Genomic DNA, 18,056 nt, shown 5'->3' with positions numbered 1-18,056 from the left:
GGAGTAAGATAAAATGGAAAAAGACAAAACATGTTTAGAAATGATGATGAAACTGAATGTTTTCCTGCTTATCATTAAGGAAATTTTCATCTGTGTTTTGAAGTTTCGTATGAATTGGTAATGAGATTGCCTGAAAGGAAGTATAAGTGTGACTTGAAAGTGCTGATGCTTTGATGCTGCATCTTAGCTACCTTTAACTTTATAATTATGACATTTAAAGTTGATAATTAAAACATTTCTGCTTATACCTTAATATTTCTCCTTTTACCCCATCTCATCACAATGTCCACAACCTTCAAGCCAACAACAACCTTGCGACATGAATAATTTTCATCCAAAAATAAGAAGGAAAATCCAAATTTCGGTCCTACATTAATTTCTTCTCAAGAAAACTTGGAACAAACATCTTTCAGGCATTAGGAGTTTATGCAAGCTTATGAGATTTTCCAGCTAAGAAAAATGTATAAATTACAGCACATTGTTGAATGTAAGGATACATGCGAATGGAATACAAAAAGAAAAGTTTTTATTTTCGAGGTCAATGGAATAATTAATGAAGGAAAGAAGATTGCAAGGTTTTGAAGGCATTTGAAAAAAGTGATTTAAATTGTTATGAAGTTGAGTGGATGAGAATGATTTGGAGTAAGACATCAAGTTGGGTTTATGGAGTTTTTACATATTGCTGTCTAGTCGGGGTATGATCTGAGGTGTCGAGCCTTATATAGGCGAATCTGCCAGAGATACAGTAAGACCTTTGTGGCCGAGTGGTTAGGTAACATATGAATCACTCTTTTATGAGGACGTTAGTTCGATTCCTATCAGAGACCAATCTCTCTCAATCATTATACAGAATGTTATCGATATGGCATTGGTTTGTATATTGATCAAGGCATTCCAATCAGTTTTAGCATCATTTTGGAAGTGACTAAAGTTATTTTCATCAATTCTTACTTTAAGTTACTGAATCCCATTCTGCACACCCAATTTGATGCCCAAAACCCCACTGTTCACTCTTAATTCGATGCAGAGTTAGCAGGGCTTTGGCAATTGGGACTCCAAAAGTCCAAGAAGGCGCCCTTACTATGGAGTCGCCTCTAAAGGGATCCGGACTCCAGTGAAAGACGCCTCTAAGCTGGAGTTCTGCCTGATTCGAAGCATCTCGCACAAAATTCTTCATCTTACATTCAAAAGCCTGTAATACCGACTTATTATACAAAAATAATAACATTGAAATTTCCTCTAAGAACAAGATCTGGCTGTTTATGCTTCAAATTTTGCTAATTTAATGAAGACTCAGATGCATCATTATGAAAAAAGAAAAGAAATTCTGAATTAAAACAGGAATCTTTTAATCCTTTTTGTTAAATTTTCTTGACATTTGACAAGGCTTTAAATGAAACATGAAAAGGAACAGCTTTACATAAATTGATTAAGTCATGTCTGTATGTTTGTTCTAGTAATCATTATTCAAGGGATAATGAAGTCAAAATTATGTATGGCTTATTATATTTTTTGAAGGTTTTAAATGTAAATATTATTCCTTAAAATTGACATAACAAGCACAACATTTTAAGTCGTTACCCTGAATTTTTGAGAGTCCAATTTCCTATGAAAAGGATAAACTGTCTAGAGTCTACATAGACTGATTGCATGCTTTAAAAACAAATCCCCAAGTCATTAAAATTGCAACCAATTATTTTGAAAAAGCAGCATAAAGTTTTAGGTTGAATACGATTGCTTAATTTCCGAAAGTGCTTATTTCCCACATCCATAGAAGAAGAGCATTGTCTGCTGTATAATAACAAAAAAAAAAAGGATTCAACCAGTGAGAAGCATTAGTGGGAAATATTTAGTAGCGGTAAAGGCAATAAGAAGGAAGAATTTATGGAGCAAGGTAATGAGGAAGAAGAGATAGAACAGAAATCGATGAAGATGTAATCATGCGAGCTCCAATAATCATACATACATGATAAATATTTACATAAAATATGAATGGCTGCAAAAAAAGGAATCAACATAAATGAGAATGATTTGAGTTGAGACTTTAAGGATCTCTCTGAAGACATTAAGCTTCCAATTCTTGACTTAATGAAAAATTTCCTTTTCCGTATTATATAAGCTTACTTATTCCTTAGGGTTTGACATTTATATCCATACTTTCATTTTGAATAATTGCTTCTTCTTTAAACTTAACAATGCTATCTCATTTTTCATTAATTAGAAAAATGATTGTATCGTCAGGAAGGAGCAGTCATCAGATTCCTAAGCTAGAGCTTTCATCAGAATAGGAGTCAGGGCAAGGGTGTAGAAAGAAATGTATTGAGATTTTTGTATTCAATTTTAGAGAATTGAGGAAGACGCCAACCTCTTACATACATCTCTCGCCCAAAGGGTGGGGTGTTGTATCCAAATTTTAGGGACTTTTGAAATTTATGGCTCAAAAAGCCCTAGTAAATTGAAAAAAAAAAGCCAATAACCCTCAACACTCTAGATACTAAGGGTTCTCCTTGATGATCTTTGATTCTTGATTAAGGATCACTGGTTTTGGTGTCAAGCTTTGCCAAACCCGATACTTCGGGGAATCCTAATGAATACTCGACTTGATGTCCTACTAGATACTCCATTGGATGTCCTTCTAGATATTCTATTAGATGTCCTATTGTACACCCCACTGGACACCCTACTGGATATCCCACTGGATGTCCTACTGCATACCCCAATAGGACCCCTGTTGATGTCAGTTTTCCTTATAAAAAACAAAATTTTAGTCAATTTTTGCCTCGAAAAACTCTAGATTGAGAATTTCCTCCAAAGACTTTCTGTCTTGGTGGAACGAGGATTTGCAAGTTGTGAGTTTGGCCTAAGATGCACCCCTGACTTGCCCCCGACATTACATCATCCGATTTTGTGAATTACCATCCAAATCTTCTTCTACCTCTTACTCATCAATTATTATTATTTTCTCTTTACATTTCTCATTCGTCAGGGATTTTTATGAACCTTATGGAATTATCTGATGTGAAAGGATTAAGCTTGTTTATGATTTTTCTGATGACTTTTCAAAATTATTTTGGTCCAAAATAATTCATATTAAAAATCCCTGACATGCCACTGTTAATATAGACATGCATATTCATGACAATCAATCATATTGGAATTAGAATGAAAAAGCAATAATGTACAGTGTTGAGTTTATGTCATAATTATATCTTCATGCTTGATGAATTAAGAAATTAAATATCATGATATTGAAATATGTTCAGCATATATATGTTGTCAGCATATACATACATTAAATGTTATGCATGTTGATTCTGTGAGCTTAGTGAGTTCCTTTCCTTCTATCAACACGACTTTACTTCCTTAAACATGTACTCGACTTATTTCATGACATGTATGCATAAACAGACTTGTTTTGCTGATGATTTTTCGGGGTGTTATTGTGAGGATGATGCTTTGGGGGTTACAAGGCAGTCGAAAGCTCGAAAATCAACAAGTATGAAATTTTTGGAATTTGGATAATAAACTTAAAATTATAGAGTAAGCACGAAAATATTCATCCCTAGGACATAAAAGCAAGCGTTAAAGGAAAAATATTTTCTTTATTGATTTTCATGTCAAGTCACGACAAACGCTTTAACTTCCTTACTTATTCATGTATGCGAAGAATTTAGTCTTCATGTTTAGACAAAAAGAGGAAATTGCGATTTTTTTTTCACTTATCACAAAAACAGACATTTCTACATTTTTTTTTCAGCCATATGCCGTGCTGTAGTCTAACCATGATAATATTCATGATGATGATGATGACTGTGACTTTGACATAGAAGGAATTTGTTTTTCTTTGATCATAAAAAAAGACTGTACATCCTTGTTTTTTTTTGTTCTTGCAAAAAGCACAAGTAGAAGATTTATGCCTTTTTTTTCTTAGTCAAATGCTGGGGATCAAGTGAAATGTCGTTAAAGTTGAGGACGAGAAACAGCAAAAGAAGGAAGTGACGTTTAATATCCGAGGATATTCACACACAGAAACTAGAAGAATTATTCATGCATGAAATGTTTCTTGTGGAAATGTAATTTTCATCATTTGAGGAAGTGAAAAAGGGAGTAAAAGTTTTAGGATCATTGGTGATTTATGTTGATTGGGTGCATATAAATTTAGTTTTATAGTCTGACATCGACTTGAATTTTGAAAGAGACTAGTCAACTCTGGTTGAGCTATCAATACAAAATCTTATTTTAATCTGGTTTATGGCTAGATAACATAGAATATGGAGAGCGCACGACTTTGAAATGTCCTAAAAACCGTCCTTAAGTCGACTTGATTATGAAGTTAGACCGGATTTCATAGAATTCGGACTAAAGCCATTGTCTTGCTGAATTGGGGCCGGATTTTAAGCCATATGCATGTCGTGAGCTGTCTGAGGCCGAATTTTATCGAATCAAGCCTGAGACAAGAGTCTTGCTGGTCTGAGGCAGGGTTTCTTTCCTTTTCTCTGCCGTGAGCTTTATTAGGCTAGATTTTGTCGAATCTTGCATGTAACGAAATTCACACTTCGGCTTAAAGTCGAATTTTCAGATTATTCTACGCAATGCGCCTTCCGGGTAGCCAGCCATTCAAAATGAGTGCCTCTTATATCCAATAAAGACTCCATCTGAGTCCCTCAAGTAAGTAAAAAAAGTTATGAAATTATTTCATTTTTTGAATCCCTTTTCAGAGCATTCCAAAGACACAAACACAAAAAACATGAAAAATTCTCATTTTTCTCAAGCTAAAGGACACAAAATGAGGACATTTTGATGGGGTGAAATTTTTCATTGTAACTAAACAAAAAAACACAAAAAATTTTATTCAAATTATGTTCCCATTTATGCGTCGATCTTATAAGGAATTACGACAATCTTTCGAATGAATGGAACAAGTAGAAGAAAATGAGAAAAATTTGAATCAATTTCATTTTCGGCATGGCTTATAAATGAGGAAAAAATAAGATGAAATTTCTTTTTAGATAGGAACGAGGAAAAAAGTTTTATTTTTTTTCAGATAAAAGGAAGCTTAATAAACGAGTAAAAAGCGACAGAATAAGGAACAAGAAAAATAAGTTCATTCAAAAAAAAAGCTTCGAATTGAAATGAATTTTGTTGTTGGATATGGCTTTAAGGTGTTGTCTATTTCATTCATTCAAAACTTGAAAGTTTAACATCAAAGGAAAGTGTTGAACAATGGTGTGTAGAATAAGAATTATAAAGAGATAGTTTGGATGAGAGTTAGTCTGATTTTGTAGATTAAAAAACACCAGAGTCTGAGACCAAAGAATTAATAAAATGAAACAGCAGTAAGCAGAAAGAGGCAGAAGGAGATAGAAAGAGACAGAAGGAAGCAGAATGAGGCAGACTGTTGACAGAGACAGTATTGAAACTGGGTATGGCTTGATAATTAACAAGCGATAAGCAGCAATAGAACCATCATTTGACACCTTCTAAAGAAGGTTATGAATCCACAATTGATCTGTCCAGTCACTGAAATGAGCAAGTAAATAGTGAATGAATGGTGAATCCAGAATTTATTTTGGAATTAGAAAACTAATCACGTAAGCTTTCCAGAAGTATTTATCTCAACAAATTCTCCGAGATTCAGACCAACAAGACTAAAATAGAATTTGTAGAAGTCTAGGTTTCGATAAACCACAAATAAATCATGATTCTGAAACCGGGATATCTTGGTCTAGACATCTAGAACTCTCACTACCGTGACAGTGGCTGATAAAGGTTAATAACAATCATTTGATTTAACGGTTTGATCTTATAATTGAATGTTAAGTCGAATTCTGATGGTTTTTCCAATATTCTAACAAACAACTAGTTTTGTATGAGTCACATCATATCCAAGTGATAATTTTCATGTTATGCAATTACACGGCAAGATCGCTATGCTTTGGCGATTATGTTGTGCAACTCAGGTCCATATGTTGAACAATACACACGATAATTGAAAAGTACATTGAGTACATTGAATTGATATTAATCTTGGTCATGTAATTAATTACTGCACCTCATAATTTGTAAGAAATCAAATCATATCAACCGGATACTCAAAGCATCAATATCTTCAATTTCCGTAGTTTATGTAGTTTCGTAAAAATTGCGATTCAAACAAAATAATCTCAATTTTCTCGATTTAAACAATGAAGGTCCACATTTGAAATTCCACAAAATGTTTGCCTGAACTACTTCATTTAAGCAATATGTATCATTTGTATAAATACACAGTAATTTACGTTCATTTCATCTGACAGCTTTTAACCAGGCAAATGAGCATCGAAATGCAACCCATTAAAAGTAAAATTGCGTTTAAAAATTTACATCCATATATACGCACCATATACATCCAAACCGACATGAAAAATATGCGAAAATTGTGATATTAAGCGGAAATCACAATACAATAATAAAGTTAGCATCCGTGAATGCAAATGGTTGTTTTTTACTGACTATAGGGAAAATAGCATTTGTGTGTATGGTTGGAAAAATGGAGGGGCAAACAGGAAGGATGTATAGGAAGAATGGAATAAATGAATAAGTGAATAGGAGAGCATTCAACAGTTGAATATCGCATTGAATTCTAAACAAACTTTTTGTTTTTTTTTACTAATAAATTTCTCTTCATTTTTCAACATTTTTTTTGGCACGTAGAACTTCTCTTAAATCTACTTTATTACTTTAAATACTAGTTTTATTTACCATTTGTACAATAGAGCATTTTATGATACAAAATTTGATATTTTCTCATTAATTTACTACTTTTTAGCGATTTTTATGTATTTTTTGGGTGATTTTCCTTTGTGGCATCAAATCTATCAATTTGACAATATTTTCTGCATAATCTTAGAAATAAGACTTACGATACCACCAAGAAAATCCCCTCCTGTTCTTTGGTAAAGCTTCTTTTTTATATTCATCATAAATTGTAATCAAGAAAGATTAAACTGAAGATTAAGGTTGTGTGAATAAAAAATCAGAAATATTCACGGCAGGATCTTTTGAGGTTTCAGCGTACGAGGTGATGAAAATCACGGATATGTGTGGATTTTCATCACATAAAGTAATGAAAATTATGGTTTATAAATTCTTTTTATTTCTGTTGAATATAATACGAAGAAGACATGAGATTGATTTTTAATTCCAGTTACTTGGAAGTACATGCTGTGATTCATATCACTGTTACTGATGTCTGATGTCAAAATAGATTTCTTGAGAAAAATGTGAGCTTGAAGATTTAAGGATTGAGTTGTCTGATACTGGTATTTATGGTGTCTGCACCCACTGAAACAATGTAAAGGTAGACTCAGTATAGTAAAGTGTGAATCTTAGAATTTTTGGTACTTTACACGTCTAGACCTCATAAGTTCAAAAGGTGGTTCAATATAGGAGTCCTGCTTGCTATTTGACTCATGATCTCAATTTCATGACGATTCAGACGGAACAATCAACTCTAGAGCTCTACTTACTACTCGATACTAAAGCAACCCATTTTTTTAGAAAACTTACTCAATAACTTTTAGGAGTTTCGATTATTTGGGTTTTCAGGATTTGTTAAAATCCCATATACCCCAAATCTTTACAGAATAACCCAAATTCCAAATACTTGGGATAATTGACAACCCTAATAACTTTCACAATTTCTCGTTTCCGCATGATTTACGGGATGCAGAACAAGTTCAGAACAGGAAATTCTCCTGTTGTCATGAAAGCCTATGAGAAACGAAAAACAGATCGAGTGTACATAGTTAAACGATACAAAGTACGAAAATTAGTTCATATGAAGTCCTAATGGACTGTAAACTCCATGAGTATACCAAATGGAGCTTTGTGTCGCTTGGGTAAATACCGAGTTGAAAATAGACATGGTTTTTGTATGAAAAATGTCGACTAGAGTAAACTTGTCTCCATCTAAAACTAGAGTCGACGTTCATCTTTGATTTGTACTTGGTACTCAAGTTACTCTATGATTTTTAGAGAAAATACTCGATACCTGGAGCAAACTAAGAGCATGTCCAGTTATATTGATTGAGTTTACTTATAAGCATGTTAATTTAGGTGAGTATTCTTATTTTCTGTTAGATTACTCAACCCTTGATTAAAAAATAATCAATCCTCGTATCAATTCCTCTCCAAGATCCATTTTAACTCCTAGAATCTATTTAAGTTCTCTAAAGTCACTTCCCTAAATATTCAAAATTTAATCTTTCTTGACTCTCTTTGTCTACAAACAAAAGCAAAATAAGTTATTCATTCTCCTTCCACATAACTTAGTTTTAAATTCTTTCATCATATATTTTTTTTTTGTTCTGTATTTCCTTAATATTATTTGACTCGACTAAACTGTTTGAAATGAGTTTTTTTTTTACCTTCTTTTGTTACTCAATTTCATACCGAGAAAGTTTTTAATGAAGAATGATTGTGAGATTATGTTTAATTTAAATTTTTTTTTGTTCTTACTTTCTTACATTGGATGTGTGTGTGATCTTGTGCATTTCATTCCTTATTCCTTAACATTCCTTTAGAAAACTTGATTCTTTTAATTAAAGTTTCTCGTTTTAATAAATTTTTTTGTTCTCTTTTGTTTAATATTATGTAAAAGGATATGACCCTTGGTTGTTGCTTTATCAGGATGTGATTCAATTGAGGATCAACTTTGGTTTAGAATTCACAACCTAAGATAATAATTCTAATCGTCTAACCTAATTTTTTTTAGTAGAAAATGACATTTCATGCTAAATATATATTTTTATATCCACAACCTATGTCACATTCCTGACAAAACTACCCCAAAGGATATGAGAAGCTCATCATTGTTTCCATAACCATTGTTCCTTACCTCAACCCAATTCCTCTCATGCAGCAGCAGCACGTGATGATAATTTCTTTATTAGTTAAAAGAATCTTCTTGTTTTTTTTTTTTATGTGTTATCAAAAGTAAAGCCACAGACGTGTTTCATTCCACCATATTCATTTTCAAAAATAGAATTTTTGTGCGCACTATGAAGCTCTTTTACGTAGCTGTAGTCGTTATGGTGCAATCATTGTACTCCATTATCCAATGTGCATTATACGTTTAAATGCTTTTCGAAATTCCGGATTGAAAATTGTATAAATGACGGGATTAACGAAGCTGTTCATGTACCTAAACGAAAAAAAAAATGTTTGTTTTAGTCGTGAACATCGAAATTTTATTTATGTTGGAAATGCCATCAAGTGACAACATTAGAGCGAATTTTTGTGAATCATGTGGATTTGTTGGATCCAAATGCATAACCGAAATGGCTTTAAATCTACACGAAGCTCACAAAAATTGCGTTTCCATTAAACTCACCCTAACCACGTTGTAAGTATGAATGCAGTCACACCGGGCTGACAATCGTATTGTAGTTTTGTGCACATTGCATCCATAATGTTGCATGTGAAAAATGGAACCCAGCATATCAGAAACACACCTGTTAAATAGAGGATATAAAGTAGTTAAAATTATTATAAAACTCAAATTGTGATGTGCTATAGATTAAAATAAGCAAATAATAACGGAACTGGGAGTCGCTCTATTAGTTATAAAATAGCAATGCACAGCATAATTCATTAAAAATTCATCGTTTCGAGTGTGGCATACTACATGCCATATGACGTCATATAAATCTTTCATAGGAATTGTGAAACACCACAAGTACCGCTGGCAGATGCAGTTATGTCAGAAATATATACACAAAGAAGGCTTCTGCAGTGAAATTTCTATAGAATTCAAAATAACAATAGTAAACTAACAAGTTTAAAATGATTTTGAATACGTAAATGAATTTTGGGTGGTGAATGTCTCATGCCCGAGCAACATGGTGCTGCAAAATTCATTTCTTGACGTCAAATTGAGCCAAAAATAGTGTTTAGGGTACCGTAATGAAACGTTCTCGTCTTGTCGTTCACATGAAGATGTAGCAGGAACCAAGCATTCTTAGTGCCGTCACGACATCTTCTCTTGTCGTTCACATGAGGACATAGCAATAATCAAGCCTTCTTAGTACCCGTCATGAAGCTTTCTTGTCTTGTCGTTCACATGAAGATGTAGCAGGAACCAAGCATTCTTAGTGCCGTCACGACATCTTCTCTTGTCGTTCACATGAGGACATAGCAATAATCAAGCCTTCTTAGTACCCGTCATGAAGCGTTCTCGTCTTGTCGTTCACAAGAAGACATAGCAGGAACTTAGCCTTCTAAGGGCGTAGCAGGGCCCAAAGCTTCTTGGTACCGTCATGACACGTTCTCATCTTATCGTTAATATGAAGGTGTAGCAGGGATGAAGCCTTCTTGGTGCCATCATGCAGGTTCTCATCAGGTCGTTATGTCGTTCAATTGAAGACACCACAGAGACCAAGAGACAACGATGTGATGCTCGGGAATGTGTAACAGACATCCTTAATTGTTTCTACGTCCGATAGAATTTAGGAACTTTCTAAAATTATTTTTGTTTTAATTTTCGTACACAAAACCAATAAAGAAAATCAAGACAAAATGCAAAACAGCAGCAGTTCTGTCCAATTCATGAGAATCTCCTTATAAAGAGTCAAGTTTATGAATTTTGAACTTTATGAGTGAAATGAGGACTTTTTATGGCATTATTTTTTCATATTGTTGAGCTCCTGCAGCAGTCGAGCATTCAAGCATGGAATTTTTTTTTTATTATGGAAGGTTAATGATATTGTGGTGAACAACAATGTGTACAAGCAAATATGCGGAAAAAAGTTTTTTTCTTTCTGTGATTTATGATCTGTAGTTTGGAATGAATTTTTATGGCAATGATTTTTTTATTTTTTTTATTTCCACGAGTACTTTATGTACTCAGGAGATTTATGTGAATTTTGTCTGAAATTTTTTCTCTCGCATGCATTGACACTTGTGTGAATGGGTGTGGATTTATTTGATGCAATTGTTAACATTTGATTGAGCTTATCTGGAATTTATGTTGACGCAAAGTGGTGAGGAGGTGTAAAGCTTCGATGGGAGATGGAAAATTGAGAGATTTACTGGTCGATAGACGTCATACATGAGCAGACAAGGAGCATGATCATGAAAGAGCTCACAAAATTGAGAATGGCCATTGACTGCTAATGTATAATATTGCCTAAATGGCAGCTAAACATACATCAACTCAATTATACAAAGAACAGTTGTGTTGGTATGATTCAGTAATATATTGAGAATGCTCTTTATCTGTTAGGGCATATCTTGACACGATAAGACACACTAAGCAATATAGTGGTGTGCAGTCAGGAGTACCAGGCGAAATCGTAGCTGGCAGGGGTGGCCTGGAAATCTTTTTGTATGGTTTGCAATGTTTTGGGACTTTTTCACGAAAATCCTTAGCAAATTGAAGAATTTTTTCCCAAAAAAGCAGGAAGGGGATAGGGTTTGACCCCCCATCTCTGTCTTAACTCCTGTAAATACGCCTTATTCTTGGAAGGCTCTGTTTGGCTCGCATTGTTGGCAAAAAAAGCTAAATTTTTCACATAGTGTCACTAGTTTGCTACATATAGTCAGAAATAAGCGTTAGAATAGTAATATTGGTCTCCAAACTACTAGCAAATGACTGCCAATTCCATGATGCTGCCATAATACTGTCCAAAGTACAGCCCACTTGCCTGTCATGCCTACAACATTTCAATATGCTTCAATCATTCATGATTCCATCAAGACAACTTCATATTAATTTTAGTCACAATTTTCCTCAAGAGAAACTTTTGATTGCTCTTTTTTGTAGCCATTATAAAATGGAGAAAAAAGGTAATAAAGCATGACGTGACTTAATATTAAAATTCTCATATTACTCGCTATTATTCACTTTAGATTTATTGAGAGAGTGTTATTTCCAGTTAATTTATTAATTGTTTGCTACTCAATTTACTATAATGAATTGGATGTCTTCATCTTTATCGTCAGTAATTTAACACGAGCCGACCTTTTCATCATGAATATAAGTTTGACATAAACCTTGTTTTGATGGAATTTCTACATCAACAATTTTTTTACCATGAAACTTAACAAGGATCTCTTCTTGGAAACGTTTTTATGGCAATTTAAAATTCATCTCACGAAAATTTGCTACATCAAAATTTCGTCGCAGCACTTCTTTTTTGTATTGTTCTGAGAATCATTTTTGCTCATTTTAATCAAGTCTGTCTATGATTTATTTTCCGTATCTTAAAAGGTATCCTGTTGTTAAAAAAAATCAATATATCTTCTTAATGATTGATTCACGACTTTAAGTTTGTCGGAGGGAGAAATTGAGTGCTCATAAATTGCTAGGATAGAATATCAGTCAATAAATCCTTCACCTCTCGACACATCTCAATCTTTTATTATTTCAACGAAATACTTGTTCACTTGCTGTTCCTTTTTTCGATCTCAGTTTTCAATTGCTCATGAAAAATTTTTTTGATGATGGAAGAAAAATGTGTGATTTGAGTAAAGAGGCATGATGTGTCCGATTGATCTGAAACCTTAACAGGCAAAGAGAGCGCTTTTAAGTTCCACAGTGGTATTTCTGTACTAAGAGAGCATGTTCTTTGCCTGTTAGTGGGAACTTTGGAAAAAAGCACAACGTGAAAGAATTCCAAAAGTTTAAACGAGTTTTGGGCTTGGTTTTTTGAAAACTCTTAGGAAATTAAAGACATTTTTCCAAAAATGCAAGGGGGGAGGATTTGACTCTCAAGCTCCATCCCTCCTGAATATGTCGCTGTCCAGAATAATTTCGTAGTTTTTTGAGTGGAAACAATTAGACTCAATCAAACCAAATTCTGCCAAAGTCTCAGACCGATTGAACACTCCATACCCTTCTACTTCATTCACACGAATAAACGAAGAAAACGAAATAGACTTTTCAGTACTTTTCTAGTGGTAGTAAAAATGAAAAATCCATAAAATTTTACAAAAATACCAAAATAGGCAAGAAATGTGAGTGTTCTTTAAATCCTTAAACAGTTTCAAGAACAATAAAGTCGTAAATCTTTTCATTTCAACATCAATTTATGGCTGGCGGTTGAAGAGTTTTCATGAAAATTGAAATTTTGTGTTTGTTTTTTTCTTTCCCGATGAAAGATTGTTGTCGTTTGGACATAAAAAGTGCCTTATTGTGTGACTTTTACTCGACTTGTGGGCTTAACAAATATTGATGTAAATTGAAATTTATTAGAAAATTTAAAAGCATTTTCAGTAATAAAATATCACTTTGAATTGACGAAATAATGAGTTCTGACTTAAAACATTATTGAATTTCCACTCAGCAAGATATCCTTTGAGATTTCACTGAACACAATGAAGACCGAGACAGGTGTCTGAACTTTTCAAGAATCAAATTACACATTTTCATGCTTTATAAATAATCGATTAAATTTCCTCGAAAATGTTGAACTTATAAGAAGTCATAATAGCAATATTAAGAGAATTCGAACAAGATGACAAAATAATGTGAAACATGCTGAAGATAAAAAAGAAAGTTTTTCATTTTCTAAGTCAACTGAAATTTGATGAGATGGGGTTTGTCTAGATATGATGTTGATTATTTGATGTTTTCAGGGGTGTAGGGCTGCTTGATGGCTAGAGCAAAAAGACATTTTGCGTCATAGATCAGTGTTAAGCACGCCTTGGTCGCAAGAATCATTAGAAACTACACACGGCATCCGTTTCATGGCATTTTCAACCATTTTTGGCAACACATTAGAGTTCGATCGCACACATGTTGTCCACCACTATGACATGGATTGGCACTAGAGAAAGTGCCGTAACCCAAATTTGTTTCACCGTCCTAGGTTGGAATCCACAAAGAAAAATGCAATCCAAAATCAATACGGCATTTATCATGCATGGATCGAAAACAAATTTGGAATGATATGTGAATTTGGATGGATGCAGTAGCTTAAAGGGATTGTTGCATGTGGTTTAAACAATAATAGCTCGAAGTAGACCGAAAAACTCCTGGAAGGAAGCTGTCGATAGAGACAGCATTACATTTGGTATTGGCAATTGTCAGGCGGAAGCCGGCGATAGAGCCAGTTATAGGCGACATCTGCGAGAGGCCATGAATCACAGTTTATCTGTACGACCAGCGAAGTAAGTAAGTAAGTTAAACAATTTAAAACGTGAAAGTGCTCTAAATGACAAGTGAGGAGAAAAGCATTCACCCCGGAGCACTAAGAAGCTATGCTACATTTCTAGTAGCAAATTTCAATTGACATCATATCCAAATGACCCCTTGAAAAGGAATTCTCCTTTTAAATGTTAATAAACCCAAAAAATAATGAAATTCTTTTTATCCATTTCTCAATGAAGTGAATACCAAGAAAAACAGAAGTAAATTCCAACTTTGTGTCTCCTTCAAGAGATTTTTTTTTCTCTTTTCATTTCATTTCAAGATCAAGGTTGTTATAAGGTTAAAATATTTTTTTCTTTATTCCTAAGAAGGTCTTTCCACTTTCCTATCCCATTAATCCATCCTTTTTCATCTAAAATTCACATGATATGTACACAATTCTTTCACAAAACATATTACTGAACTTTCACGAAAAAGGCAACAAGAGCATACATCATTTCCATTGTTAAACACCAATAGGTGCGTGTTACGTCTAAAAAAAAATCTACATAAATCATCTTAATAGAAGATGGAGAAGCAGGAGGAGGAAAAATCACATCATACCCAAAGATCACTTTACAATGCACAGTCGACGTTATACAAATTACATGATAAGGAAATTCAATTTTGAATAGAGGTGGTTGAAGCATTATATCACTGATTATAGGAATCAGAGTGAGGCTTTCTCAAAAACGACCGTTAATTTTTTTCAAAAAATATATTTTTAAGTTAAAATTCAAATTTTTTTTGACCGTTACTTTTCATTTTCTTCGTAACGTAAATTTTTATTTTAAAATAAGTTGAGTTCGAATTTTTCGACAATCTAATGTCGAAGAACTCGAATTTGAGACGGCCACACTCTGATAGGAATGAGAAGCAAGCAAAAAAAAGATTGAAAAATGAACAAGCATGTAAAGTATTAATATCTGAATGAGGGCGAAGAAGTGTGGATGATGTAAAAAATATTCACAAAATTTTTAAGTAAAACACAGTCAGTAGAATAAGAATAACGCATACTTTATAAGAAATGTAAGGAAGGATAAATGTGGGTAGAATGTAAAGGTTTTCAGTTTCATGATTTATAGAGGTGAATCGTATGCTAAAATACAGCACACATATATATTTCCGCAATATGATCGCATGTAGGTAAAGTGGTAAAATCGCATGAACTACATCTCGAAGACACGTTGGATAGAACATGTTTAGAGGCGGACAGTTGTGCAGTGACGAACGAATAAATCAAGCTAATAAAATGAATAAACATGCAGATATAGTGAACTACAATATGAATGTGGAGACATGTGGTTGCTTGGATAGTCGAGTGTAGTGATGAATAGTGTTATATCGAGCAACAGCGTGTATTGATTGCCGGAATCAAGGCAAATTTGTGGATGGAATTCACGAAATTGATCGAATTTTTGATCAAGTTTTGGCTAAATTTTCAGCTAAATTCTGTAAAATTTACATCAAATCTTAATGTGGTCGCATCAATATGATCGCATCCTTTAACAGACAAATAGCAGGATTTCATGGTGCAGGATAACTACTACATTACTTTAAAAATAAGCAGCTCAATGTGAGGACAGAGAATTTGTACAAACTAGGTGACAGAGCCAGCTACAGAGTAAGATGGAAAGCCTTTTGTTGTAACCTAAGCTTCACACAGGAAGATGGTTGCAGTAAGTAAGTAAGTCAGTATGCAGGTAATGCTGTTACCTAAAAACCGGTCTTCTTGTCTTTTAATGATCTGGATAATCTCGTCCTTAGATCTAGACATACAGTGAGGCATTAACTTGCCCACTTGGAATCTAATCAAGGTTAGTGTACCACAGAACCTACTCATAATTAGGGTACCGCAGCACACAAGTTGAACACCACTAGTCTAGCAAGCAGCAAACTTCAATCCAAATTAACAACTAAATGAAAATTCACAAAAATAACAAAAACTCAAGGCATAAGATATCGTCTCAATTCTCAAAGTCTGAAGTGCCTTAAACAAGTGCCACTTTTATTGACAATCATTTATTTCAAATCAAAAGTAAAGAAGAGAACAAAAAAAAAATTATTTTCAAGGTAAATTTTTCATTTCAATTTTTGCCGCCGCACGTCCAAGATTGTGGAAAGTACTTTCTGTTGTCATAAGCTTTTATCTGTTCTTGATTTCCTTTTTTGTTCTGTACCATTCAAAACTGATTTTCATTCTTGAACGTCTTGAGCTTATGATTAATGGTTTATTGATTGCCATTGAAAAATTTTGTGGGAGGTCAAGATTGAAGACTTTCCACTTAAATGGCTGAAAAATCTGCTGCAAATCGTGCTGTCGAATGATGTCTATGGCGGTTGCACGCAACATTAGATTTGGGCAGTAAATGATGCGACAAAAATTTATGACTAAGCATCTGATGGGTGTAAAGTTAGACTTATGGAATTTTAAAAGTTTAATTCTATAAATGCTTAGTGCCTCTGGGATTTCTTTTCATCCCACATAATTTTTGGATATTTTAGAAATAATTCAAGATTATTTTCAACTTTTATGGGGCTATGTACACAGTCCCAGTTTAATAACAACACTGAATATTACATCGTTGTAGGCAGGATGCTATTGGGAGTTTGCGATACTGAGAACAAGACTCCCCAACCTCTTCTAGAACCACAGACTTTGAAGAATTACCTCTTCGTCTCGGTATCACTCCCAGTTTGGTTCTAGGTTTTACTATAATGTTTAGGTGCCACTAAGTGATTGGAGATCGAGATCGAGACTTTCCTGTCTCTTCAAACAGAAGCTTGAATAAATTGTCTTGTAGTCTCAGTCCAGGTCCCGGTCTCGCTCTTACTATTTTGCTTAGATGTTACAGCAACATCTGTCTCTAGCAGGCAAAAAGCGTTCTCTCAAGAGTAAAGTATGCCGAGAGCACCACTCTCGAGCATACTCGTCTAGTATATTAAGCTGAGTAATCACTCGAAAGTATGCTTTTTGCCTGCTATAGTGCGTTAAAGGCAAGATGCAATAGGACTCTTATTGCTATTTGACTGTTGATTCTGACTACAATTTGATGCCAAAAATTTAATTTGCCACTGATTTCCGCTCGGGATATAGCTTGATGATGGGAATACAATATGTGAGTAAAATATTTACCATTCATAATACTAAGAAAAATGAAATTTAAATTTTTAAGGATCAAGATTATTAGCTTTATATAAATTTATTTGCATAGCATTTATTCAGAAAATAAAGTCATCATATGCCAAATGTTTTGATACCCCGAAAAAGGATGGTTTAAGCATAAGAGAGATCATCACCACTGAGACACATTCTGGGGAGTGGGGAGGTAACCCCCTTCCTTTTCGGACGATTTTCTTCAATTTGCAAAGGTTTTTCCTAGAAAAAATCTCAAAACTCTCCCTAAAATAAATTTTAACTAATCCCCTGCATCATCATCATCATCAAGATCAGCATTTTAAGAGTCTTCAAGATAAGACGAACCCAAAACATGAAGAATTCTAATTTCTTTCCTTTTTTTCATTTCATTTCTTAGAAGGAAGGAAGTCAGCAATTTTTGGAATGTGCGAAATGAAAATTCTTTCAACTTGTCTATTCATAAATAAATTTTTTTTATGTTTTTGTTTCAACGGAAAGAGATTAAAGTGGGGTGGAAGTGGATTTTTCTTTTGAACTTAAATATTTAATTTGTTACAAGATATTTCGAGGGACACTCCCACAGTACAACTGAATAAATATAGAAAAAATTGTTGATTTCATTTTCCAAATTAGGATGTAGTATTGATGTCCGAAATAAGAAGAACTTTTGATGGATGTGATTTTTTGTCTGCTTTTACTTCATTATAAAGTCTATTAATACTCAAGTTTTTCTTTTTTCGATTAAAA

The 18,056-nt window shown here is 33.7% G+C and overlaps 1 protein-coding gene across 1 annotated transcript in view; it reads right to left on the bottom strand.

The window, feature by feature from the left end:
- Positions 1–9,064: 9,064 nt before the first annotated feature.
- Dop2R (dopamine D2-like receptor) overlaps positions 9,065–18,056 on the bottom strand; it is a 110,664-nt gene continuing 101,672 nt past the window's right edge. Inside the window, exons 10-11 of the mRNA XM_070645146.1 lie at positions 9,374–9,494; positions 9,065–9,184 (exon numbers count right to left, since the gene is read on the bottom strand). Of these exons, the coding sequence (XP_070501247.1) occupies positions 9,094–9,184; positions 9,374–9,494 (212 nt within the window). The 3' untranslated portion in view covers positions 9,065–9,093. The remainder of the gene's footprint in view (positions 9,185–9,373; positions 9,495–18,056) is intronic.

Source organism: Chironomus tepperi, unplaced genomic scaffold (assembly GCF_022539635.2).
Source record: "Chironomus tepperi strain 1889 unplaced genomic scaffold, CSIRO-AGI_Ctep_v1 contig_351, whole genome shotgun sequence".
In the NCBI taxonomy this organism is placed as follows: domain Eukaryota; kingdom Metazoa; phylum Arthropoda; class Insecta; order Diptera; family Chironomidae; genus Chironomus; species Chironomus tepperi.
This window is presented reverse-complemented; position numbering and strand designations above follow the sequence as displayed.